Source organism: Podarcis erhardii (assembly GCF_964252035.2).
Source record: "Podarcis erhardii genome assembly, chromosome: 8".
Taxonomy (NCBI): domain Eukaryota; kingdom Metazoa; phylum Chordata; class Lepidosauria; order Squamata; family Lacertidae; genus Podarcis; species Podarcis erhardii.
Genome location: NC_138499.1, coordinates 65,470,439 through 65,497,845, shown reverse-complemented (window position 1 = coordinate 65,497,845; position 27,407 = coordinate 65,470,439). Strand labels below are relative to the sequence as shown.

At 44.0% G+C, this 27,407-nt stretch overlaps 1 protein-coding gene and 1 long non-coding RNA gene across 14 annotated transcripts in view; one reads left to right on the top strand and one right to left on the bottom strand.

The window, feature by feature from the left end:
• LOC309348104 overlaps nucleotides 1-27,407 on the top strand; it is a 436,068-nt gene that overhangs the window by 315,144 nt on the left and 93,517 nt on the right. The gene's annotated exons all lie outside the window — the stretch shown is intronic.
• Nucleotides 1-27,407, bottom strand: part of RREB1 (ras responsive element binding protein 1) — a 126,760-nt gene that overhangs the window by 39,921 nt on the left and 59,432 nt on the right. For 9 of the 13 annotated variants that reach the window (XR_014159125.1, XM_081872972.1, XM_081872966.1 and 6 more), the window contains 5 exons: nucleotides 17,213-17,335; nucleotides 15,383-15,504; nucleotides 14,267-14,479; nucleotides 7,428-7,517; nucleotides 6,114-6,277 (listed from right to left, as the gene is read on the bottom strand). Coding sequence is in view for 12 of the 13 variants with exons in the window: in XM_081872972.1 (XP_081729098.1) it covers nucleotides 6,114-6,277; nucleotides 7,428-7,517; nucleotides 14,267-14,380 (368 nt within the window). In the remaining variant the exon portion in view is untranslated. Of the gene's footprint in view, nucleotides 1-6,113; nucleotides 6,278-7,427; nucleotides 7,518-14,266; nucleotides 14,480-15,382; nucleotides 15,505-16,431; nucleotides 16,491-17,212; nucleotides 17,336-27,407 lie in introns of those variants that run through there. The other 4 variants (XM_081872967.1, XM_081872977.1, XM_081872976.1 and 1 more) reach the window with 2 other exon arrangements.

Genomic DNA, 27,407 nt, shown 5'->3' with positions numbered 1-27,407 from the left:
TTGCTTTGTGGCAGCTCATGTGCTCTGTTTGGTTTAAATGCACTAATTCGGACACCAAAACCATATTTATTTCTTCTGCCTCTGAAATTACTTAAGGAGACTCAAAGCATAACATATGCAGATATTCAAAAATACAAGTATGAATAGAATGGTTTGGAAAACAAAGCTTCTACAGATTACGTTGTTATGGTGCAAGCAGAGGTGACCAAAGATCAATCCACACAAGGAAAGAAATCACATTATAGTATCCATCTCACCAGTGTGAAGAGTTTTAAAAGTGAGCTCAGGTTGTTGTCACACACACACCCCTTCAAAACCTAATATAACCCAGAAGAATATTGGCAGAAGTTATCTTATCTCAGGTTGAACTAATTGCCTATCTAGTTTGGCATTTTGCATTCTGACTGGCAGCAGGTCTCCAGGGTCTCAGCCAGCAGTCTTTCCCATCACCTTGCCATCACTTGATTCTTCTGAACAGGAGCCGAGCCTGAGACTGGATTTGGGAACTGCAGGATGCAAACCTGTCCCCTGCTACTGAGCTATGCAGTCTTACGCCATGCAATCTGAGGAAATCTATAAGCCTGATTTCTCAACATGCAAAGGTCAGTCCACAGGCCACATTCTAGTGAGCAAGTGTGGATGAACCACAGAACCCTGCTCCACATCATGTGACAGAACCTGCAGTCAAGCGCCCCCTTCTCTTGCAACTCTAATATGCTGGAACATATCTAGGGATGAGGGCTGCTTTCAAAGCCATCAATATGCAACGCTGGGGGGTAATTTCTTCTGCACTATTACTTCCCGCCCCCCTGAATTCATGGCTCAGCACTTCTGCACAGAAGAGCCAATGACTGCTGCTATGCCAGCCTAATGGCTAAGGCAGTGGTGGGGAACCTGTGACCCTCCAGATATAGAACTACAGTTCCCAAATTCTAACCACAGGTCATGCTGGCTGAGGCTGATAGGAGCTAGAGTCAGCCGCCATCTGTAGAGAACACCATGCAGCTAAGACTCCGGCCATTTATTTAATAAGCTATGTTGGTAAACAGGTACTTAAAGGGAGGTTAAAACGCAAGGTGCAGTGTGATGAAAGAGTCCAGTCTAAAGTAAGTAGGGCAGCTTGTTAAAGGACATTTTGTTCAAGCTCTGTCCTGCAGAATTGGCACAACAGGGAAATTTAGACCCAAGAGTGACAACAAAGGGGCAGAAGCTATGAGCAATTCGAGAGAAGCTCACAGGAGGAATCCATGTTCTCCGGCGCAAGCCCCACTGAAATCACACTCCCGTTTCATTACGAAGAGGTTTGGGCAGGAAAACTTCCGTGTGCCCTTTGAGGCTTTATCTTTAAGGCTGACAACAGAAACTCGACCATCCAGGTGAGAAAACAAACAGGCACTTCAGGAAGATGCTATCAGCGAGATCGTGTCTAAACCAGTTTGCCTTTTATGAGGATTAGGCACAGGAAGGAAAAGTTCAGAAGATGTACCATGTACAAAAGACTGGAACTTTGTCTGTCTCTCTTTTTGTGTAAAAAGAAAAAGACCCCTGCCTCTTAAATGTGATCGATTGAGTTTGCAGGTTCAGAGAAGCATCAGAATTGAAAGCCACCTAATCCAATCCCTTGAATGATGCAGGCAATCTAGAGCTAGAGCATCTCCAATGGAGCCTCTCGCTAAAGACCTCTAGTGAGGAATAGACCCAAGGTAATTAGTACCACTGGACTATAGGAGTATGCGAAATCCAATCCCCACCCCCCCTACTTAGCTCATCTTTTTAATACTCTTATTTTAGAGAATTAGATTTTTAAAAAGCAAAAAGTCTACAACACTGAAGGAAAAGGGGGATCTACCTTAACCACTTAAGCATGCTGAAGGTCGGGGTGATGGAATGATAGATGCGGTTTTGTCCAAGGTACACGTTTCACCCTGGCAGAAAGCTACCAACCCCAGAAGGCCCTCACTTTGCAAACCTGCCTTGTTAATAGAAGTTAATGCATCATTAATCGATGTCAATGCCTTCTCTCCTGCGGCCTGTTACCTTGCAAGCAAAGCCTCCAAGAAGATGGAATTAATAGCCAAGCTGTTGTGTTTGAAACACACATTGTATTTTGGGACAATGCCACGAGATGCAACTAGGATAGGGCAACAGGGAACACCTGCACGGAAAGTTGGGGAAGTTGAGTAAAAATGGTTGAAGGAAGTGCAATTTGGAATAGGGTTTTTTTTCCTTGGAAAAGAAATCTAGGCATGTTATTAACATGCGTGGCACAAGGCATGCCCTTGCAGATATGACTCAAGCGCAGCAACTTGAAACATTTCAGCCCAAAGAGCCCCGCCTTTGCTTGATTCAGGATAAGCTCACTGTTTTCTCAAGGGAATGGGATGTCTTCTGGCACCAGTTTTTGACTCGAGAAGGAAACTGCAAACCTGCACGTATTAAGTTCGTATTTACTTTTATCAATGGAGCATGGCAGCACCTCCAGCACTGCCCTCTGGACCTGACCAGAATTCCACAGGCGTCTCAAGTTTTAAATGGGGAAGGAATTGGGGGGTGGGATTTCAATAGCTTATTTGGAACTTTCACACTAAGCCTCAGCAAATCTGTTGTTGTTTTTTGAAAAAAAACAATAGCTCAAGGATTGCACAAGATAAGGCATTTAGGGAAGCAGTTAAGACATCTCCTCCTCTCTGAGCCTCTTCTCTTTTTCATATATAGTCTCTAGGGAGTTGGCAACATGTGTCTTGGGAAAGCGGCATAGGAGATGAGCAATGTTCTTCTTGTTTCTCCGATCAGGAGTGATAATAACTGAAGCTGCAGGATTCTGCCCATGTGACCGAGGAAGCAGCAGCATGGGGTGTTGGGATAAAAAGTGCTTGGTTTGTGCAAACAGCTAGGACAAAAGTAGCTAGGTGCATTGGAGCAAGGCAGTGACCATTTTACCAAGATCCTACCTAAGGCACACATCTCAGGAAATCTGAATGGGCAGCCCTGCAGAGCAGAAAGATACGGCAAGTGGTGTCAACATAAATTCTATGCTCATTTGTCTCCCGAGGTGCACAGCTCGCCAAAGTGGTTCTGCAAACACATCATTGCTGCCTCTCTCTTATAATGGGCTTCTCCATAACATTAAACTGTAAGATAGGGAAGATGCATGGTCAACCTGACACTATTTTGCTGGGTCAGTGCATGGAAAAGTATTAAGGAGAGCGATGGAATACCAACACCGTGGTTTGCTCCTTGAACGACTATACAGCACAGCAATATCCACTATATATGTGGCTTTAGGAAAGATTAAACCAGCTTTCCCATGCCAGACTCTCTTCCAGGGGTTGTTGAACTGTAGCTCCCCTTAGCCCTAGCCAGCATGGTCCAAGGTCAAGGATGGTAGGAATTGTATTCCTGGAAGCACCTGGATGGAGGAGGCTGGACTAGACGAATTCATGGAGTAGGAAAAGCAAAAGTCATTAGCCAAGGACAGCTAAAGAGAACCTCCAAGTGCAAGAGAAGCACACCTCTGAATGTTAAGCAGGGACACACTGCTACCTTAGCACCTTGCTGGAAGGTTTCCTGAAGGCATCTGACTGGACGTTCTTAAGAAACCAAGATGCAAGGAGGCTATATGGTGCGTAGACATATCTGAGAGCTTACTAGAAGAATGCATTTGATTATATCAAATTCTGTGTGCTTTCTTCATAAAGAAAAGTACTGCTAGAGTTGGTGGGGAGACATCTCAGTCCCAGGGGCCTCCAGCCTTCTACGCCTGACCCTCAGTGTTCCTCTGAAGGCCACACACCCTTCTCAGGGCTGACCCCGCTCCTCAAACTGTGCTTCTGATCAACTCTGCCCCTGATCAACTCTGCCCCACACTCCCCTCCTTGAGTGACATTGCCTAGCTTAAATGTGTCACCTGAACTGCCTCTTCCTTGCCTGGATAGAAGATGAAAAGGGTTGTGTGAGGGGTGGGGAGGATAAAGGGCTTGCCCACTGTACAAAAGAATCACATTCATTGCTTTGCCCAATGTTGCATTTGGCTGTGCAAACTAGCAGCTCATGGCACCCAAAAGGCTCCCAATGAAAGTACATGACCACCAGCCTGAAAAAGGTCATCTGCTGCTCACTTATCTGTCCCTCTCCCTCATTTGGGCATTGGATCTCTCTACCTGGCCAAAAAAAAAGCATCTAATTCAAAATAAAAAATAATTGAGAATTCTTGGGTGCAAATAAAGCATCTGCCTATGTTTCAAGCTGCATCTGCATGCATTTCATTTTGCATCACTGGGAATGCATCTCGGCTCTTTAGCATAGAGTATGATCATCCTGGGAAACAGAGTGTCCTATAAAACTCTTGAGGGGGTGGGTGGCAGGGAAATCACCCTCCCCTCTGGGCTTGCCTCCCTAGAAATTTGTGCTTTAAAGCTCACATCTGAAGATCTGCCTAGAGACACGAAGTTAATACAAACCGCTCTGTGATTAGCAATCGGTTTACAAAGATCCCTATCTCATTTCATACTGCTCCTTGCACAGAGTACCAAACCTTGGGGTGGAGAAGTGCAATGCGTATTACAGCTGTGATGCAAGAGGTGTTAACAACTTCTCTCTGCTCTAGTTCCCTAATGAAATCCCACTCACCTGCAAACCTTGCTATCAGCCATGGAGGGGCGGGGGGGGGGGACGACAGTGCCAGTTTTACCAATCCAAGTCACTCCTCCTCCTGGCAACTACACGAAAGCATCAGGAACAAAAATGACAATAGATTCTGAAGAGTCCAATATGGATCTTTCACATGATGCCAAGTTGGGCCTTGACAGGAAGCATCCATTACCAGCTCTTAAAAAGGTAAAGGGACCCCTGACCATTAGGTCCAGTCGTGACCGACTCTGGGGTTGCGGCACCTATCTCGCTTTATTGGCTAAGGGAGCTGGTGTACAGCTTCCGGGTCATGTGGCCAGCATGACTAAGCCACTTCTGGCGAACCAGAGCAGTGCACAGAAACACTGTTTACCTTCCCGCCGGAGCGGTACCTATTTATCTACTTGCACTTTGAGGTGCTTTCGAACTGCTAGGTGGGCAGGAGCAGGGACCGAGCAGCGGGAGCTCACCCCGTCGCGGGGATTCAAACCGCCGACCTTCTAATCGGCAAGTCCTAGGCTCTGTGGTTTAACCCACAGCGCCACCCACGTCCCTTACCAGCTTTTACACCCTTCACAATTCCTGTGGATTCGCTTTCGTGTAGGCTTATTAACTACATGGGCTTACTTGGAAGCGAAGCCCCACCGTAGTTCACTGGTATTTACTCCCCACCCCACCCCCACCCCCACTCCACAAGTATATGCATAGGACTGAAGTCTTATAAAACTGCCCATTTTAGAAAGAAGTATTGTCGTTTAGCAGCAACACATTTCAGGAACGGAAGTATATATGATGCAACATACAAATCAAGCACAAATTAGGGATGCCTTTAGAGGGGCAGTATTTTAGTGCAGTGGTAACTCAAAAGTTGAACAGAATCCATTCTGGGAGTCCGTTTGACTTCCAAAACGTTCAGAAACCAAGGCGTGGCTTCCAATTGGCTGCAGGGAGCTCCTGTAGCCAACTGGAAGCCGCAGAAGGTGCGTCGAACGTTCGGATTCCAAAGAATGTTCGCAAACCGGAACACTCACTTCCGGGTTTGCGGCATTCAGGACCCAAAACGTTCGACTCGCAAGGCATTCGCAAACCAAGGTATGACTGTATTTTTAGCTGGGTCCTAAAAATGACAAGAACCTTCTTGAGTATTAGTAAATTATTGGTACTTGGAAACTTGTTGGAGAAAAGCGCCACGATCCATGGGCATCACAAACAGATGTGTGCAGGGTTTTCAAATATCCACCACCAAACACACTGTCCATTCCTGCATTGCAGGGGGTTGGACTAGATAGCCCTTCCAACTCTATGATCATATGACTATGATTCTAAGGGACAAATGCAAGGAGCTGCTGGAAGGAGGCCGAAAAGAAGGGATTCTTTGAATTGCAGCCCTCAGGTGGAACAGGGCATTCAGTAAACGGTCACCAACATACACTCTCACATTTATCAACCTTTTCCCACACTGTCACCTCATGGCCAGCTCTCACCTGTGCATGTTTCCATTGGTGGTGAAGGACTGGTCACACACCGAACATTTGTAAGGCCTTTCGCCAGAATGGACTAGCATGTGGCGGTCGAGGGAGCTTGCGGAGCTCAGAGACTTTCCACAGATGCTGCAGGAATGGTCTGTCCCTCCAGTGTCCGTGTTATGCTAAAGAAAGCAACAGATTGTTGGTTTTGAGTTCCTCCTGTGCAGCTTCAAGGACATGTCAGTCAACTGCAACCATCATCATCATCATCTAAGAAGGTTTAATGCAATGCATTTAAAATTAGCATGGCATATCTGCAGCTAGCGAAAGCGACAGGAAGAGTAAGAGGCCAACCAAAACAAAAAGTCTATAAGGATTGGAGAATCTTTAAAGAATATTTAGAAAACTATGGAATAAAGGGAAACATCTTGGCAGAATTAGACTGATCCCTGTATTGTATAAATATAAGTTTGTAGGAAGGTAAAAAGAAATTATATAAGAAATATGTAACTGTGCGGTATAAAGTAATGGACAGACAAAGTACAGTGAGATTAAATGGAAGTCAGTTTTAAATTTCTTTTCTATAAATTTTATAATTGTGTTCAATACCAGGAGTATATATGATGATCATTATAGTAATCTTCTTATATCTTATAGTGTGGTGGCTTGTTTGATTTTTCTGTTATATGTTTGTTTGTTTGTTTGTTTGTATGTTTGTTTACTTGTATGTACGTCTGTTTTTCATAAATGTATTTATTTTAAATTAATAAAGATATATATATATTAAAAAAGCATGGCATACCTGGGTAAGGGTGCAATTCTATACTCCCCAAAAAGTTGGCTGAGGAGCTTTTTAGCACATGACCTAGGTCCATCTCTGCTGGTGGAGAAACAAGGTACATAGGCAAACGATGCTTATGTCACCTGAAGCCCCCCTAGACACTGGCAGAAATGGGGTGGGTCAAGGAGGTATAGGTATGCCGTATCCAAACTGTGAAAAGCACCAAATTGGCTAAATTCGCTTGGGACCTGAAAGGCTTATGCTGAAACTACAGACCATTTCTTCCTTGGCAGAGTAGCTTTGTAAAACCTCTGATTATTTTACTATACTACCAAAGGGGGAAGGAAACCTTAAGAAGTGGCAAAAAAATAATAATGGGAAGGACAGTAAATGCAAATGTACAGTTGAGGGAGCGAGGGAAGAAAGCATAAGGAAACAAGCTGATAGCCTACTATAATGTCTGTGCATTTTATTGTACTGATAGTTGTTTGTCTCCAAGGAAGACACCTTCAATTTTTTAAAAAAAAGATTTTAAAAAGTCACCGGCTTACCTGACGAATATGCATTGTCAACTGATGCTGAGTAGTGCAAATCTTTTCACAAAGAGGGCAGGTATAGGAAGACTTGTCATCTTTTGTTTCCTGCATACAAAATAATTTTTAAGTTTTTTAAAATAAGAAATCAATCATAACACACATTTTAAAAGTAATTTAAAATTTACAGACTTGAGGTTTTTATCCCTTGCCCATTCATGCAGAGAATGCATATGCAGCAATAAAACATAAATTTACACAGGAAATTATTCTAAATGAGACTCTTTTTAGAAAAAGAAAGAAAAATAAATTTGAAATCACAGTCTGAGTCAGTGAAATTGAGTGTGGTGCGGGATGTTGGCTAGAACCTAATCCTTCATCAAGCATTAGGTCTACCCAGCCAAAAGTCTACCCAATCCAACCCAGTGGATGACCAGATGGCTTTTTGGGAAATGCAAAAGCTAAGACATGACAGCAATGCACACCTCCAACAGTTGTTGTTTAGGGAGTAGCATTCAGGGGTATGATCCTTGAAATAGCCCACAGTCTTCATGGCTAGCAAAACAGCCACTGATAAACTTTACCCTCCATGAATTTATTTAAAGTCCTTTCTAAGCCATCCAAACCGGTTGGCCATTATGGTTGCCCATTATTACCGTATCTTGAGGGAGAGAGTTCCATGCAATGTGCTGCTTGAAGTATGTGCTTCCTTTTGCCTATCCTATAATCTACAACCATTTAGCTTCATTATAGTGAGAGAGGGAGGAAAACTTCCTCTCACCCTATGCACTTTCACTACACATGCATAATGCGCCGTCTTGGAACTACACCAGATGGGATCTGAATAAGTAACATGGCACACCTCGGTTTCTCCACCTCAAAAACTTAAGGTAGAGGTGAGGAATCTCCCCCACCGAGCAGAGACACCCCTTCTCTCTTTATGCTCCTCCTCTCCTCCCCTGGAGGACCACAGGTCCCTTTGCACCTGGATACCTGTATTTGGTTATGAATTGGGTGCAAGGGTGGTTTCACGGTTTCCTCTCTGCATGGGACAAATTGATTTTTGCTTTCATTTGTGCACTGCACTCCACTGCAAAGGGGAACTCAATCCATATAGGATGCCAGCAGCTGCCACCCTCACACATACAACGCACCCAACGTTCCCACTGCAGGGAAGCTCAATGATGAGAGATTGGCTGTCTCTCTTAATTCAAATGACCTTGTCAAACATTCTTGATCCTCCAATAAGCTTCCGACAACCCCTCACATTGGTGGAGAGGGGACTACAAGGGGAAAGGAAATGCTATGAACTAAAAAAAAAAAAAAAGGAACAGCTAAAAATAAGGAGTTGGGGGGTGGAGAGAGAAAATTACAACAATAGTACAAGGAAGAAATAAATTCCCTTAGCAAGCTGAAAGGTTGGCCAGTCTGAAACTTCCCCAGCTACAACTTGGCCAGGATGTTTGTGCTAACAGAAGAGATCTTCCCCCTTTCTTTTCTTTTAAAAGTTGTCCACAGGATGCTTCACGAGAACAAGTCGCCCACACACCCCTGGCGTAAGTGTAGGCTTTGCATCACACCTCTATGACAAAGCAGTAGGCTTCCACCCTCAGCACCAGCCATTCCAATAGCGTCTTCACGTGTAGCCCCAAGTACGAGCCACACCCACTTGGCAATAAGCCCCATTTCCTGGAGGATCCCAAGTTTCCCTCCCTTGGAAGGAGATCTAGTCTCATTGTTGAAAGCTGCAAGGAAATCCTAAATAAGCTCATCGTGCCCTTTGGGTGGTAGGGTGAGCAAGAGTGGCATTTGCATTCAAAGAAAGAGGCTGGATGTAGGCATGATTGACACTTTCCTTAGAGCTGCTGCAATCAGAAATTAAAATGAATCTACTCTCATGTAAGAGAAGAACATCCTGTGTTTTTTTGTAAGGATGCCCTTGAGAGGCTGACTAAGACACCAGCCTTTCCAACCAAGGACAGAATGGGAACTTTTGGCTTGAACCAAGTCTTCTCTTGCCCAATTGTTTTAAAACAGGCAACATGATTCCCGCCCCCCATTCCACAGAACAGGGCACTTCTTTCCCACACTTTGTTGTAGGCTTGCAGATAAGCCCATAAAAGCTACTGGCCAGCCAAGAAGCTAGTAACCTGTGTTTGTTTCCTTGCTGGCAGTACAAGGAAGGGGAACACAGACTACGAGCATCATGGCAAGCTAGCAAAAGGAAAAGGAAGGCAAGGCAGGCAGACTGGTTGAGCACAGGATATTCCTGGATTCCTCAACCTGCACAGAACTCCTGGTCGCCTACAGGAACCTGGTGATTGCTAAACACAAGGCTGCCTTATCAGTAAAGTTCAAACACTCCTGTTTCGAAAGAATCCTGCCTCTCTACTAACTCTACTCTCCTTTCGTTACTCCATTATGAACAAGGACATCATTTCCATTCTGAAGACAAGGCTGAACCGGTGGTTTAAGCTTCAAGAGTCACTAAAAGTCGAAGAGTTGCATCATATGTTATATATAGCACTGCAGGTACCCAGCTGCCTTCATCATCCTCTTTTTCTTCCCTATCAACCTGTGTTTGGGGTCTGAAAATCCCCTTTGAATTCCTAGCAGTTATTACCAATTTCAAAATGACTCTAGTTTAACAGAGAAAATAAGATTTGGTAACAGAAAAGCGTCTGGACCCCACAACATTAACCTAAATCAGGGACAGCCAATATGGCGTTCTTGAAGTACAACTCCCATCAGGTCCAGCCAACATGGACAGCGGTTAGGGATGATGGAAGTTGTAGTCCAGTCACATGTGCAAAAGCTATCTACTATCTCAATGGGCTATCAGAGCCCATTGGATCTCAGAAGTAAGTTTCACCCTAAGGGGATTAATTTAGACTCCGAGTTGGCATTATCTTGACACAGAAATGACACACAAGGAATGTTATGCGCATATGTTTTGGACTACAACTCCCATTAGCATCAGCCAGCAGAAGTAATGGCTGGAGATGATGAGAGTCAACAACATTTGTTGGGTATTATGTTGGAGAAGGCTGTTCCCTCTCCAACCATGCATATAGAGAGACATGTCCGCTCAGGATAGCACTTAATGCATCTGATGAAGAACTGAAGCTCATGCCATAACGATTTGCTATTTAACAGGTTATCACAAAACTCTAAGTTTTCTGATGTGGTTGCTGCTCGGGCCCAAGTTCTCTCCCGGAGACCATTTGGACTCATTGCATTGTTCCTATGAGATTCCGTAACACTCAGATATACAAATGCATCCAACTATTTCCATCTATCTTTTTTTGCATTGAGCTATTTTCACGTATCAGGGTTTTTTTAATTATTCTTTTCAAAGAAAACCACTGCCAATCAGTAAAAGTGTGGTTGTAAATCAGCTCCTTTCATCAGTGAGAGGATCAGCCTACTGTGCAGAAGTAGTATCTCAACAGCTGCTCCGCCCACCTTTTGCCTCTGACTCCACCCACTATGGGCATGGGTGTTAAGATTCCTCACCTGTCCTTCAATCCATTTATATTTCCAGCCTTGGCCATTTCCTCTAGCTGCGTGTCCCCTGAAGCTTAAAGATCATCGGGTAAAGCAATTTCTTTTCGCTAGTCCTGAACCCTGCTGCCTAACAAATTTCAAGGGTCTGAAACAGGAGACACCCACCTCCCCTTGACTGCCATTATTATTATTATGCATATTTTGCCTAACGCACCTATGTGCGTGCACATGTTCCCATCCAAACACTCATGTGCACCCTGCACACAGCTCCTCCCAAGGACCTTTCGTGTTAGTTTATAGGAACAGCCTTCAGATCCAATTTTACTGCAGCCCTGTTAAATGTTGTCTCAGAGCCGAGAGCACAAACAATATTGGGAGGAAAATCCTTGCAGCTGTGCTGACCATTTCAGTGCTTAATCCCCAGGGCTATTCTCTGAAATCAGGCTACGGTTCTCCTTGCTGGAGGAAGGAGCTAGCTATCTCTCAATGCAATGCTATTAATTGTTTCGAAGCCTTGCTTTCGACAATGGCCCCCTTTGAAATCGGCAAATCAACAAAGGGCGATTACTTCTCACCTTGAAAGCAAAGAGCAACATGCACAGTGTGACACTGCCAGAGTTGATTAGTGCAAGCCTTCTGATTTAATATTAACCCAACCCCAAAAAACCTCTTCCTAGCACTCACTCAGGGTCCAGGTTGCATACCATAACAGCAGTGAACCAGACAAGAGAGCAGCAGTCCAAGGAAGAGGATTTGTTTGACCCAGTCTCAAGCACAAACAGTTTAGCATAACTTCTCCAGCTTGGGCTAGAGAATTTTAACATGCAGCTCTGCGATGACGGAAGAGTACTTCCCCAAGTTAAGAGACAAAAGTACCAGCTAATCTGATAACAACTCTGACTTTATTAAAGTGACCCGACACTCCTCCACTAGCAGCAAACATCTCTTTAGGCATTCTGTGTAACGTTACTCTACTTTCCCTTTCGTAGAAGGAGTCAAAAGAGCCCCCATTTCGTGACACAAATTAAAGGAGGGGAGGAAACATGGTGTGATTTTCAACGGGATAATAATCCTAACCAGAAACTAAGTCGTCTGTCACAACTAACACTTAATGAAGGAACTAAAAATTAAAATGGGTAATGAAACCTTGACCAAAAAGTTATTTCCACAAAAAGGTGATGCAACATATGGTGGATTTTTAAGAGCTGTCTGTCAATTTACTGTCAATTGGCCAGAAGAATAGTCAAAAGGCATCTCCCAAATAATCCAAAATCTTACTATATTTGGGGCAGGAATTCATCTGGTTCTACATTCTATGGAAGTGGCTAGCCAAACACTTTTAGAAAGTGTATACGCAGCTCCTAAAAAGCCACCAACATCTCTTTTGCTTGGTATTTCCAAGGCACACAGCTTTTTAAGAAAATGGTTTCATTTTTCTATAAAGACCAATCTTCTTCTTTGGCAATCACTTGTAGCCAAGTAAGACTGTCTTCCATAAACACGGTTTTAACAATGAGTCCGTAAGTGACTATGTAGGCCAATTCTGGACCCACACGTCCTTCCACAGTGGGAACATTGGTTTCCGGGTGAGAGTTGATCATGGTGTGGATTTGCCAAGCGTGCCTTCCTCTTAGCACGTTTCTCCCTTGCGTTCTGAGTTTGAGTGTCTTCAAAGTCCATGACACCTTTAGTAAAGGCTGTTCTCCAACTGGGGTGCTTGCAGGCCAGTGTTTCCCAGTTGTTGGTGTTTATACTACATTTTTTAAGATTTGCCTTGAGACAGTCTTTAAACCTCTTTTGTTGACCACCAGCATTACACTTTCCATTTTTAAGTTCGGACTAGAGTAGTTGCTTTGGAAGACGATAATCAGGCATCCGCACAACATGACCAATAGTACCAGAACAACCACAGTAAGACTGATTGCCGGAAATCAAACAATCCACGGTTCTCCCCTCTCTATCTCTCTGCTCCCACTTCTCTCACCATGCCAGAGATTTCCTATGCACAATCTTGCAATTGCCACTCCCTTCAATTAGACAGAGGGGACTGCTGTTTGGTGAAAACACTTCACCCAACCTGCAACAGCCTTGGCGGGTAGCTCCCCCAGGAAAAAAAATGGGGCTCATTTGCCTGCATGCTGTCTAGGTATCACAGGATGGTTTGAACAGTAAAACCTAATTAGTAGCTAACTTCTGTGCTGACCTACAGGGAAAGCCATTCTTGGCCTTCCTCCCTTATTTATTTATTTTTATAGCGCAAGTATCTCTCTTAATCCCGTCACATTTTCTCCCTTGATCCAGCGCCCAGTGAAACGGCTGGTGGAATTAAAAGGTCAGTGGCTCCAAGCAAAAAACGACACACAGCCAACCCACCCACCCTTCATGCTTTTGCAGCAGTCAGCTGTACAGTAGGGTCTTCGCCACCCACCCTGTTCCAAAGCTGAGCTGCGAAATTTTGTCCTCCCTGAAGGAATCAAGCTAAGAAGCCCCTGATAGGGTATGCAAACACACACAGTGTTCTGTGAGCTATACTGCAGAGTATCCAACAATCTGACTATCTCTGGGATCAAGAAATTCTTGTTTTCCAGTGTTACGATAATCTTTATTGCCATTGTCCCATACAGAACAGCGAAACTGAAAAAATCTACATCAGACATTCAAAAACCAACAAGCCTGCTATCCCAGCTATCCCAGCCTGTGTAAAGTTATACCCAAGCCTTAGGTCAATGGCGGGAAACACATGCTTTGCCAAGCTGCACAGGAATTTTGGTCCTGCCACAAACCCTTTAAAAAGATTCGTAAGAATTGCAGCATTCGTTTTTGTTTTTATTTTAATCCCAACAAACTAGTGGGCTGTTGTTTCTGGTTCACATAAAGAAGATATGGGCTTTAGAACACAGTGGCAGGTCTTTAAATTAAAAAATTGAATGGCTTGACAGCTGCATTTGACCATTTGATGCGTTCTTTCTTCAGCGCATGATACTGAGAACTGGTCTCTGATCACATGCAAATTAGTTCAGCATTCAGATTAGTTCGTGACGTAATGGGTGGTATCCAACCAAGAGCTTCCAACTGGCGCATGGACTTTTGGGTGAACAATGGGATTTTGCACTCCCTCTCCCCTGTGCACCCTATGTTTGTTCTGGGTGTCTACCAAACCCCCAGAGCAGATTTGGGGAGGGCGCAGAGGGAGAAGTCCTGCAATGCAAACAGAAATCCTTATGCTAATGGGAATTGGATACCGCCCAATTTCTCCAAGGGTGTGCGCATAAGTGTGGTCGGTGCCCTCAAAATTGCTTCATGTGAAATGGCATCCATTTATATCAAAGTTAAGTGTGTTGATTCTTTACCTGGTTTCTCCTGCCAATCCGATTGGGAGCAAGAGGTTTCGGTGGGGACTTGGCATTCTGAGATGGTGCGGTGCCATTTTCAGCGATCTTCCCCAAGCTCATAACAGCTGCCATTATGACGCCGACACGCAGCAAATCTGCGCCTTCAAAACAGTTTGGGAACTGTGGTGCCGCTGTGCAACTGCTTTAAGCCTCCGAGTTTATTCTCTGGAGCTGTAAACACCCAAACAAATTGGGTGGTGAATTTCTGAGATGGAGAATCAGATCGGTCATGGGAGCAACAAACCCACTAAGAGCTAGAATGGGCGGCCAGGCCTGGATAGGTATACACTATTGACTTTTTGTACACACAAAGCAATTCCAAATCATACAATACATTACATCTTGAATGGGAATCTGTTGCCCAAGTTGCTGTTGGACTCCAACTCCCATCAGCCCCAGCCAGCATGGCCAGGGGTCAAGAAGGATGGGGGTTGTTGAACTACTAGTGTGCCATAAGTTCAACATCCCTGCATTAAACATGGTGGTGTGGTTACCACTGAAAAGGCTTCCACAATGCATAATCAGCAAGATCCACCTGGTCCAATTGCAAAATTTCCACACCAGAAATCAGTGATATACGGCCAGACCACACAATCTGGCCTATCCATATTGGAAGCCAATTATAGACATTATAACCACTGCATGGAGACGCATCAATGCAAAATAAATTCCTTCTACGCTAATGCATGAACCAGGCCTTCAGTTATTCTGGTTAGGAAGACCTCTGTGGATTATTCACTTTTAAAGAACTGGAATTCTTAAAGGCATGTTAAATTGAAGCACATGTACAACTTAACCCCATGTATAGTTACTCCAAAGCGAGGACACTTTGGAGTGATCATTGCTTAGGGTTAGATTATTTAATCACACTTATTCCCAGTAACTCAATAGTGTTTAGAACTGTGGCACTGATGTATGAAGAAAAACAGAATTTCCATGCATCACCATTTGCGCTAAAGGAATATCAATTTTTGTCTAGTTATCCACAATGACATACTGTTTTAAGCAACAGCGACATAAATATTTACAGGATAGCTTTATTCTTAAACCAGTCATTCTAGCAGAACCAATTACCTTCATTTTCCTTTCTTGACACTGTCTAGTGAAGCTTCCTTTCCTTGTGTGCTGCTTTTCGGTATTTGCCTAACAAGCTGAAGACCACCTAAATCCAGAAGAGAGCCTTTCCTCAGCAGCACCTGTTAGCAACGAGCGAAGAGAAAAAGAGAATAGGTTAAGTTGTGGTTTTTTTCCAAGGAGGGAAGCTGAGAAGTAGTGTTAAAAAAAGAGAATTTGGTACATATTCAGTTGCCGAAAACAGAAGCAAAAGCAGCACAAAGGATTAGACAATGGATCTCTTCTTACATAAACTTTTTCGGCTAGGTAAAACTTTGAAAGCTTCATACAGGCTGTCTCCACACGCAAACACACAATGTTTCGTTCTTAGGAGAGTACAGTACAACACAAATTACGGAGGAAACAGAGATGCCTCCAAATATTATCAGGTTAAGAAAAGCAATAACAATACAGGAACTATAAGCGCTCCTCCACTTCAGACTAACAACTGAAAATCTAATTGTCTTTTCAGTCAGCTCCTCACAATCCACCCATAAGAGCTGCATCAGACCCAAGGCCCAACTACGGCCAGCATCCTTCACTCAAAGCAGCCAACCAGATGTCTGGTTTTATTGCATTCTGCACACTGCCTTGAAACACGTGTGAAAGGCATTTAACAAATGAATGATAATGATAATAATAATCCAGTGCGTTTTTCAGCCGGAACTTGCTGGAATTCAGATCTGGCATCTCTGAGGTGGGTGCCATTTCCATTCTAAGAGAATGAGGGAGGTGTTTGTGGTGAGTTACAGCACTTCTTTCTTTTTAGAAAAATAGCAGTTGACAATAATGTAATGCAGCACAGAGAATGCTAGGTTTGGTTTCAAGAATCTGTAATGCTTAGGAGTCTTCCTGAGGCCTTGGGCCCTTCACAACGTGCTCAGTTGCCTATAAGGTCCCTGCCTTCACACCTTCAGGGGAACCTTCTGCCACTCAAAATGTCGATGGAAAGCTAAGAGCGCTGTTTTCATGGCTGTATTCTCATGAAACGCTTCCCTGAGGAAACTGACCTTTGCCCTCAAGGAGCGAGTTCCCAGGACATTCGTGTACGTCTGATGAAAGCTGCACAGAAAACGGCTAGCTACACTATAAAAAAAGGGACCCGCTTAGATCAAGGGTAAAAACGAGAAGTATTAGCAGAGGTTAAAGTTCGCAGGAAGGCTCCACCACTTCCATTTTGATGCTGACACTCTTAAGGGGTGGGGTGGGGGGGTGAGAAGGCACTACCAGAACTGTAGGCTGGGAGATCTCTTGCAGACATAAACAGGCTATCAGAAGCTACAGGGCAGCAAAAGAAAACGGCTGGCTTTTGACAAAGGCCAGCCCTGAAGCAATACCACAGTAGTCAGCCAAAAACATCCCGAAAGAGGAGTTTAAAACACAAGTGATTGGGGGGGGGGGGTGCGGGAGAGAGAAATGAAGTTAAAGTATGTTGCTTCCCATTCAGTCTCAACAGGAAAACATTTGCTAAATCTATTTCCTTCTTTGCAATTCTTTTTTGAAGTGCTATTTGACTGCATGCTGAAAACTCAGACGATATTCACTCCCTGTAAAAGAGGGGGCAGTAAATGGATGTTTACAGCATCTTTTCTTTCCTGAATGATAAGAGGAAAAGGCCACCTTTTAATTTTCCTTTTCCTCTCTCCATCCCCCACCCACCTCAGCCGTTCAGGATGCTAGCGTCTTTGTTTTACTTGTCATCAATATGCTTCTGCGGAAAAAGTTTCCCCAAGCCAGAGTTTCTCTGGACAGGCTTTTGCATTGAGCACTCCTTTCTCTCCAGCCACTGACCTTTGAAGTTTTGGGTTTGCTCTTGCTTCTAAGATGCCAGTGCAAATGGGACCCTGGTGGAAGGTTAGCAACTGGAGGAGTCAGATCTGTGTCAGCACAGTTGGAGGACTAGTACAAAACTACCTAGAAGAAAGAAAAGCAAGAATTAAAGCTCTTTACCAACTGCAGTTTTCTATGGTTGTTTCTTCATTGCATTTCTTGTCACTGGGTGATTTGGGGCCTGTTGCCATGACCTACTTCACAGGGTTATTGCAAGGAAATCTGCAAAAGCGGGGGAAAGTATGCTACTTTAAGTTCCTTTGGCAGGGAGTAGGATAAAAGTGTTGAAAATGAAATACTTTAAATGGGGACAGTTCGATAAATAAAGGAATCCTGGAGCAAAGAGGACTCTTTCATATTCAAGCATATAGGTCACTTTGAACATCTCTGTGAGGACTAGGAACTGAGGAGGAATTTATTTGGCATATGTTTCACAGTGAGCCAACCCAATACAGCAATTCCAAACTTGCTTGTGGACCTGACTGCGACCTCCAGCCAGATATTGTGATGTAGTTTTGGTGTGCAAGAAGTACACACAAAAGTGTGCATTTGATGTACAAAATGCATATACCTTTGTGAAGAGGGTGGAATGCACCTATGGTTGAGCACCAAACTGGAACAGGACTGAATTAGACTGCTCAGTCCATTCCTAATAAGGACTACAAACTTGTATTTTTAATGAAAGGCGGCATTCTTAGAACACAAGCCTGCAGAATGTACTAAATTGGTGGTTGCCTGATGCATGCATCTACTTTGGCTCAATGAGTTTCGTACTTGTGAAATACGGTAGGTCTGGCGGTAAAGATTCATGAATCTTTATGTGGAATTTAAATGTCTAGCAGCAACAGAAAAGCCCTTGGTCTTTTGGACAGACTCTTCCGTATGATGAAAACAAAACTTGATGACCTAAGCCAAAGGATTGAGAAGTCAGCGCCTGGTACTTGGCATATTCATTTTGTATCAGCAGAGTGCAAGCCTCTAATTCCCCAAAATATTTTTTACTGACTTTCATAACTTTCACAACTGCCTCAGTTCATGAGCAGCTAAAGGAATCAGCCACTGCATTGCCTTTCTGGAATTAAGAATATGGGCATGGCTGAAGGTCTATGGTTCTCCTAGCTAGAGATAAACTTTTCAGAAAAGTCTACGCATTGGAGGAAAGAGAAAATAATTCGTTTCCTTCGAAAAACCTAACAGAACATTTCATTCTCTGCCCTACAAGTTTTAAAACTAAATTCTAGTTGGCTGAGTCATTTTTATCCTGCCTCAATGCCAAAAGTGCCCTCTTGGTAGTGAACAATAAATGGAATTTTAAAGAGAGAGATTATCTATCAATACCAAATAAACTATAGATGCTACTAAGAACACTGAGCAACAGATACATCTTAAGATATTTGCAAACACCTGTCTGAACATAATGTAGGAGTGAAAAAAGCTTTCCTTGCGCTCATCTGCTTAAAAAAGCACCCTGGCAAATCAGCTACATCCCCACTTTAAAAGTTTGTTAGCAAATATTGGCATGTGAGGTTGCAGTAACAGAGCTGGTTCAATGGTGTAACACACTCTTTACACTGCACCACCCACCCTCTGAGATGAGGAGGGATCCCAAACCACTCAAGAGTCCACCGTGTTGATTTTGCACCCAGTGCAACACTGTCCCCAACTAAGAATAAACCGAAGTCACTCCCTGGAAGAAACGGCAAATGTGCTCACACAGCACACAGTTAGGCTGGAAGCCAAACCTGCCACCTGCAGCTCCAGTGTCTAGGGCAGGTGTCAAGACTCACAGAACTGTGAAGTCTGGAAAGGACCCAAAGGCCAATCTAGTCTAACCCCCTTCAATGCACGGAGCATTGACGTCACTTGCCCAATGAAAGGAATGTACATATACCTGAGTTCCAAATTATGGACAGTCCACTTGCCCTACACAATACAACAGTACCCACTGAGTCAACCTACATATATCTGATGCATAACCAACTCTGGGGTACCACGACATGGTGGGATATTTGCATCATGGAACCCTGGGAAACGGCTTTTATATGTAGATGTCTCAAATTGGGGGAGGTGGGGAGGAAGAAGTGAGACAAACTGGTCCCCAACTCTCAACAGCAATTCTCAAGGTATCTTGTAAAAAGCTGCCATTGTCAAGGATGTTTATTATCCTGCTAACCCAACACTTAGCCTAACCTTACTAGCATAGAAGCATCTCTACAAAATCACAAGGAGATTGATTTTAGCTCCAAGACTCAAGATCCTTTCAACTGCATTAAATGAAGGACCTTATCTATGCAAAACCTACCCTGTGCACCATGGAGCTATAGCCAGTCATCTGATTCTATGCACATGATATGGGGAGGGCTGCTTTCCCTCAACATGTTGCCTCACAGCCCTTTTTTGTTCAATCAGCTGTCTGGCTTATCTCGTCTGCTAAGAGAATGCCAGAAAACAAGGGTTTGGCCTGTTGCAGAAGGCTTCAGAGAACATGTCCAGGCAAACTGGAAACCAAGATTTTCAAAGAGGTGCGTTTTTTTGCTTAAAGCTTCTAGCAGCATCTTTGGCTATGCAAGTCAGAACAACATGGGCAATTTCAAATGCGTACCACCACTTCAGGCAACAACTTGAGAAAACTGGAAGCAAGCGTTTCCCATTTGGCCCCTTACACTTTGGGCAACGAGAAGGGCATATAAGGAGACAGCTTTTCCCATAGCAACTAGACACTACCCATGAGATGCTACTTTGTTGTAACGGTAACCAGATACATATATTCCCAGAGTCATCCTTAAAAAGAACAGGCCCCAGTCACTAAGCATCCTTGTCTCTCCTTTGAAAGCAAGAGTTCCCTAGATTGAACTTGCAAGCCACCACTCTGCATGCGTCCCAAAGGCTGACAGCTTAAAGGAGCAACCTAAAAGTGTCAGTGAATTAATTTCCGGCTTCAATTGTGTGCGTGCACGCATGTGTGTTTGAGCAGCCATGTCATAGAGATTCCTGCTTCTCCCTGCAAGATTGACATGCATAGGCTGAGCTATTCTGTAGCTGGGAAACAGGGGGTTGTTGCAACACGCCTTGTAATATTCGAGGTGGTAGCTTTGATTCATGATACCTCTTGCTTTGCATCTTCCCTTCACAAGGTGATTTATCGGATTTGCACCGCACCCTTCCTCCAAAAGGAAAATCTATTCATTACCACTGTTAAGAGGAGAGGCTTCTGCAAGCCAGCAAGGAGAACCAACAGGTCCCTCACTTTGCAAGTTTCTCGCCCAATAAAAGTGATGAATCAAAACAACCAAAGTAGCAGCCCGTACCAAAATCGGGCTTGAAACCAGTATGAATGGGTCGTGGTAATCAGCTTCATTCAAGCATGCCTGAAATATTGCCTATGTTCTCTCAGTCACCTTGCTAGAATAGGGGGTGCTGGCAACTGGGCAGTCCATCTTCCAAGCCTCTGGATCATGTTCTGTATACCGTAGTCAACCTAGCTCAGATGAGAGACTGGGTACCTACACCACACCTGACTGCTTCATTGACAGTGCAACTTCCCAACTTTTAGCTAGTCTTGAAGCTCACCTCCCACGCCTGCCCTTATAAATTTTTCTGTTTAGTAAATGATTCATTCTCCCATTAAGGGTTTTAAAAAGTAATGCTGCTAGCTCTCAAGTGCTTAAAACATTTTTTGTTTATTAAAAAGCCTTTCCCTGATATGTGACCCAACCACTGACGCTTTTGATCAAATTTATACTAATGTTTTACAATAGTATCTCTGGTTGTGAACAGGATCCATTCCGGAGGCCCATTCGCAACCTGAAAAGAACACAACCCATGTCTGCGCATCTGCGCACAAGCGGGTCGCACTTCGCCACTTCTGCACATGCGCGTGACGTCATTTTGCACATCTGCGCATGTGCGAGCAGCAAAACCCGGAAGTAACCCATTCCATTACTTCCGGGTCGCCACGGGACACAACCTGAAAATGTGCAGCCTGAAGCAAACGTAACAGGAGGTATGACTGTATTTGCCTCCTACAGCATTTTATTATTTTATATTGGACACCACTTTGGTATTTATTTATTTTTTAATGGAGCGGCATACAAGCAAAAATTAAAATACAGTGTTCCTTGTTTTGGGACCTAATCTCACACTGCGGATACGACAGAATGATTAATCTGCATCTCCAGTTCTCATGACCACTGCAAGAGTTCCTCATTCGCACTACAAGTTCCCGGCCATCTGAACTCATCCTCTGTGGTTGCAACAGTTCCTTGGGATCAATGGTGCCAAGAAAACTCCAAACAGCCAAGAGAGATCTGCAGCTGTTTCAGCCACTCAGCTCCAAAGACTAAACTGTGAAGGCAGCAGGAGACAGGAGCTAAAGCCAAAAGCAAGGTGACGGGAAAATGGAAGGAAAGATGCAATGCAAGAGGTTCCAGGAATGAAAGCTGATTTACTGGGCCACAGAAGGCCAACACGCTTAATAAAATTATCTCCCATCCTGCAGTCATCGCAGACATACAACTGACAAGCTGCTGTGCATGTTAGGGTCTGTACAAGCATTAAGTATGCTGCACAAAAGATGGTTACTCAAGACACTCAAATTTAAACACACACCAGGTTTCTGATTTCCATGGAGATGAGCAAGTTTAATCAGATGGACACTACACAATTTCTTTCCCCTTTTACCTCCAACTCCTTACCAATATTTTTTTAAAAAGAGTATTTTTCAGGAGTGTTTCACCAAAATAATCTTCCTTATATTTAGAACTTATCCCAGGTCTAAAAACCAGGACATAATATTCCAACCTTGATGAACAAAAATAGTAGCCACTGTGCTCTTTGAGGTTTGCACGTTTGCAGAAAGAAATTTGCTTTCAGAATACACAAGCAAAATGCATCTAGCTTTTTAAAAAAATGAAGTGGAAAGTTTTCAAGGCCACTAAAGTATTGCAAAGAAGCTGGACCAGAGAGGACTTCAACATGTTGGTTAGATAACAGAGAAGAAACAATTCAGCTAACAGGGCCACTCTATATTTAAAATGTGGAACACAAGCTTTCAAGTCTGAAAAACCTTTCTTTTCTTTCTTTCTCTCTCTCGCTTTAATTAGTCTTTACTAAATATTTTCTTGTGTTGCAAACAAGTACATATAGCATCTCCATTTTTGATTCATAAAGTCATTTTCACAGCTTGTTTACGTTCTGTATGAGACACTATCATCATGAAAGAGAGGGAAGAGACACAGGGAAACATTCATTAATTCTATTGCATAGTGCTTGTGTAGGGTATGTTGTTTCATCATCACATGGGGAGGTCCTTTATTTGTACATTTATTAATTTTTATTATTGCATTCAGTTGGTTGCAGTGCGGTTTGCTTTTGTGTGTGTGTGTTGTTGGGTCAGATTAGGCATATTCTTTCAGCAGAAAGTTTGGTCTTTTCTTTCTTTACCATCTCTTTCATGTCTGCAAGAAACAGCAGTGAGGTTTAGCTTCCCCTACAAGGCCTCCATCTCCATGATGCATCTTTAAAATGCAGAGTTAAGCTGTCAATTAAAAACGTATTCATCCCAGATGGAAAGTGGGCTATCTCTACATGACAGGGAAATACTGCAGCAGTAGGAAGCAGAACCACCTAAATCGCAGCGTAACGCTCATTGCTACAGCTGGTCCTTATTTATTTTTTAAGTCAAACCAAACCTGTGGGCAGGCAATCTGGGACTGCAGCAGGCAGCGTAATTAAGAGGCTTGCTGCAAATTACCGTTTTCAGATACCAGTTTGCACACTGGAGACGTTTGCCCCCCATCAATTGGTCATGCAGATGCCTAGGCATGCAACGCCATGATGAACAGGCCAGGAGCAATCAGGCCTGGCTGTTCCTATTAAGGCACGGTGGAAACCAGAGAAGCCGTAATGCCGCGGCGAAGGAAAAGCTGCAATTCAATGATGTCAGAACTCTCTGTGGGCATTTGCTCTCTGCACCTGTTATAGCTGGGAGGGGAGGCAGGGAATCTCCCCTCGCAGCCCCCGGCTTACAGGCCTGGCAAGCGCAACCAGAGCATGCCACAACTCTTGAAAACTTTGGGAACAATACATTTACTCTGTTCATCTTCACGGCAACACATGTGCTTTCCTCCACGCTTTGAAAAGGAAACGGTTGAAAGCTAATCTGGTCAGTGCACATTTATGCAGCAGTTTCTCTTTTAACTCTGGGATGTGTGTATATAAATATGTGTGTTTTCTTACTGGCTGCCCATGTTCAGTTTGTTTGTTCTGTCAGCAAGGTGGAAAGGGGGGTAGATGGGGGACAGAAGAGAATTTAATCAGCATAGTTCATACACAGGAAGCAGTGGGAAGATGCTCACCACCAGGCTGCCCTGGTTATGACCTTCAACCATCTCAGAGACTTCCCCATCCTTTCGGCAACAAATCCTTCTACCATTTTCCCACTGGAAACACTTCCAGTGATAGCACTTTAAGTAGAAACTGCTGCTGCTAACAACACCTCACTTGGAAGCTATCAGCAAGCGGCAGAATTTTCCCAAATCTTGGCATTCTCAGGTTCATGCGCAACATGGAAAACGCCTCTCCCGCCTCCCAGCTGCAAACAGAAACAGGAATCAAATGACCCATGGCTAGCCCACAGCTACTTGTGTGCAACAATGGTAACTCAGAGGTCCAATTTTTTGCCGCAGCCAAGAGGCACAAAGTTCTGCCATGAAATAAAAGTTCGCAGTTCCAACTAGCAGCTACTGGTATTTCCAGGGAGCACCTGATCTCGTCCTTTGAAAAGCACTGGTTTTTAGTGATTTCATTTTGAGGTTACAATATAATTTGCACCTTATTTTGCATTTGAAAAGTTCTAATCTACTTCTGGTGCGCCCTGCTTTTCTCTCTCTCTCTGCAATGAAAAAGAGGCGGAGGAAGAAACCCATGGGTGCATCCTGGAAACTGCATCCCATAATACGCACCTCCTCTGTTGGGTCATAGCTCAGAGGGTACTAGGGAATCGGATGCAAGGAACAAATTCTCCTCCCAAGACAGACCATCATACATTTTACACCTGAACTTTTTTTGGCTCAACAGCACATGTCGTAATTTAGTGAGTGGGGAGGAGCACCACTGCCTTGTATCTCGAAAAAAGGATGCTCAAAATCTCATTGTATTTGATACTATCTGAAAACCCAACTAATATTTGTTTCATACAATGCAAAACCCAACAACACTCTGCTCTGCACATAGAAGCTTTCTTAATGGTGGCTATGTCTACTGCATCCTTGGTGCCTCTTGTTGTGTGTGGGGGGGGTTTTGGGGGGGGGGTTCCGAAATAAAAGCCAGCAAAGAAACAAAAAAATTGACAAAAGATCAAGACTGAGGAAGGATGAAACTATTTTTTAAAAAAATCAAAAATCACATTCCACAGCATGGATTTTGATCAATTGTAATACAGCCCCTACGAATTTAGTTTTAAAGCGGCGTTTGCAGTCCTGGCTGCTGCTCTTTCCCAGGATGCAGGCCCCGCTGACAGGATTAAGTCCAGGCAGACTCAAGAAGCTGGGAGACAGCTGCCACATAGTCATTTATTACAGAGTGCCACTCCTCTGGAGTGAGAGAGAAACAGACCCTCTTATTTTCAGCTGTGTTATCAGAAGGGGTTTCTTTGCTCAGAGGGTTTTAGCGACTAGGCCTCTCCTGAACAAATATCTCCTTGGCTGTCTCCTCCACCCCCACCCCACCCCCCACCGCTTATCTTTCTCATCCTCTTGTCCTATGCTTCCAGTCAAACACAGGAACTCTCCCTTCTAGGTTCACAACGACCCAGGGCTGCCATTTTTATATTACAGAAGCCTCCATCTTTTCAGCCATGAGTCTCAGGAAACTCCCCTGAAACACAGTTAATCCTAGCGGAAACATGTACAGGGTGCTTTTCTCCCCTACTTTTGCTTTTTCTTCTTGTTTTCGACTGCTCAAAAATATTTGCCAAGTCACCTTCCATTTCAATAAGCAAAAGGCACTATTGCCCTGTGTTTGTCACACCTGAAGCTTGTGCATGAGAGTCAGTGTGGCGTAATGATTACTAATGTTGGGCTAGGACCTGAGAGAGCAGGGTTCGAATCCCCACTCAGCTATGAAGCTCACTGGGTGACCTTGGGACAGTTACCATCTCTCAGCCTAACACATAACTGTCAACTTTTCCCTTTTCTTGCGAGGAATCCTATTCGGAATAAGGGAATCTCCCTTTAAAAGGGGGGACGGGGACGGTGACAGCTATGGCCTAACCCATGATTTCCCAAACTTGGCCATCTAGCTGTTCTTGGACTACAACTCCCATCATCCCTAGCTAGCAGGAACAGTGGTCAAGGATGATGGGAATCGTAGTTTTAAAAAGGTGGGAGACCCATGTTTGGCATAACCTATCTCACAAGGTTGTTGTGTGGATGAAATGGGGGGGGGCACGTGCGCCATATTGAGATCCTTGTAAGATGAAGGTGGTATAAAAATGAAATGAATACTACTCATGAGGAAAAGTCCTGCCTCTGTTCAAAAGGGCTCACTTTCAGAACAGCAGCCTTGTGCACCCTTAACCTGGCATCATCCTCATTAATTTATTAGGATTTATTTCTGAGTAGAGATGAACAGGATTGGGCTACTTGATCCCAGACCTTGTGCTGCTCCTCCACAAGGGGCTGGCGGGGGTCTCCCAGTTACATGGTCCCCTCACACACACCCTCCAAAATTGTCCAGTTTTATTCCACAGCTTGGAATTGGGAGTGGCTGCTGTCAGGCTCCCTTCCTGTTATAGTTGCATTGCACCCTCTGAAGTTCAGTGCAACTGGAGGGAATGAACCTCATCCCACCTGTTTATGCAAGGGATTTTATCTTTTTTTTCAGAACGGCTTTTCAATAGCCACTCACCTGGGACAATTCTCTGGCTTATTATTATTTATTAAATCCGAACATCACACTTAACACAACACAAAAACACAGGTGACTAGACAAAAGAACGTTCCAGAAGTCATGATTGTTTTGTTGTCTCCTCACCCACCCACCCCTTCCTTTCACGTCACCAATGGCTAAAGACAAAAGGTCTGCAAGAGTGAACTGGCTAGTAAAAATGTTTGTGGGCCAGTCACTTTTGCTGACTTCTTCGCCAGGCTGGCTTTAACAACGTGCTAAAACAAAGAGGCTGAGAGAGATGGAGTCACTCCCAAATAAGGGACTCGGTACGACATGTGGGAAAGTGGTTAAATGAATCTTAATGATGGCAACCAGATGGCAGAACTCACCTATCGAGAATTAAGCCACAGCTGACACAGGCTCCCTTCCTGGGATCAATGTCTAAATTGCGAAACAGGGAGCAGCAGCGAGGGAGCCCCACTCCCTGTCAACAAGCTATGGCAGAGGCAGAAAAAGGTTCTGGTATCACATCTGGTGTGGATTTCCAAGTTTCCGTTTTGCCTGCTGGGAACTGGGACAGAGGAAGAACTACTTGCTCAAGGTGATTTGATGTGTTAAGAGAATAACACAGGCAGTTGCTTTACACTGAGTCATCTCTGACCACTGGTCTTGCTAGCGAGGGATGATGGGAGTTGTAGTCCAAGAACAGCTGGAGACCCAAGTCTCCAGGGATCTAACTCAATACAGTCTACACTGACTGGAAGCAGCTCTCCAGGGTTTCAGGTGGGGAACATTCCCAACCCTACTCAGGGAACCTTCTGCATCGAAATAATATGCTCCACCACTACAGCCCTTCCCAAGAAGAAAGAAGGGGAAGACACGCAAACTCAATGGGGCTTCATTGCACCACAGTATTTTCGCATTCTCAGCAGCTAGCATCAGATTATCCAAAAACTATTTCTGAGGAGTGTCTGTGCAGGACTGAAGAAATTTCTCAAGCTCCTGTCTTTTAGCATTATTCTTTTTATATATCCCGCTTTTCCTCCATGGAGCTGAAGGAGGTGTGCATAGTTCTTCTCATTTTATCCTCACAACAACCACCCTGTAAAGGTGGATTAAGCTGAAAGTGAGCAAACTAGAAAACACAGCGAGCTTCATGGCCGAGTGAGGATTTGAACCTTTGGGATGCCCTCCAACTTCACAATTCTATGGTTCTGGGTCCTAGTTTGACGTTCTACAAATTCTTAGGCATCTAAACAGCAGAGCA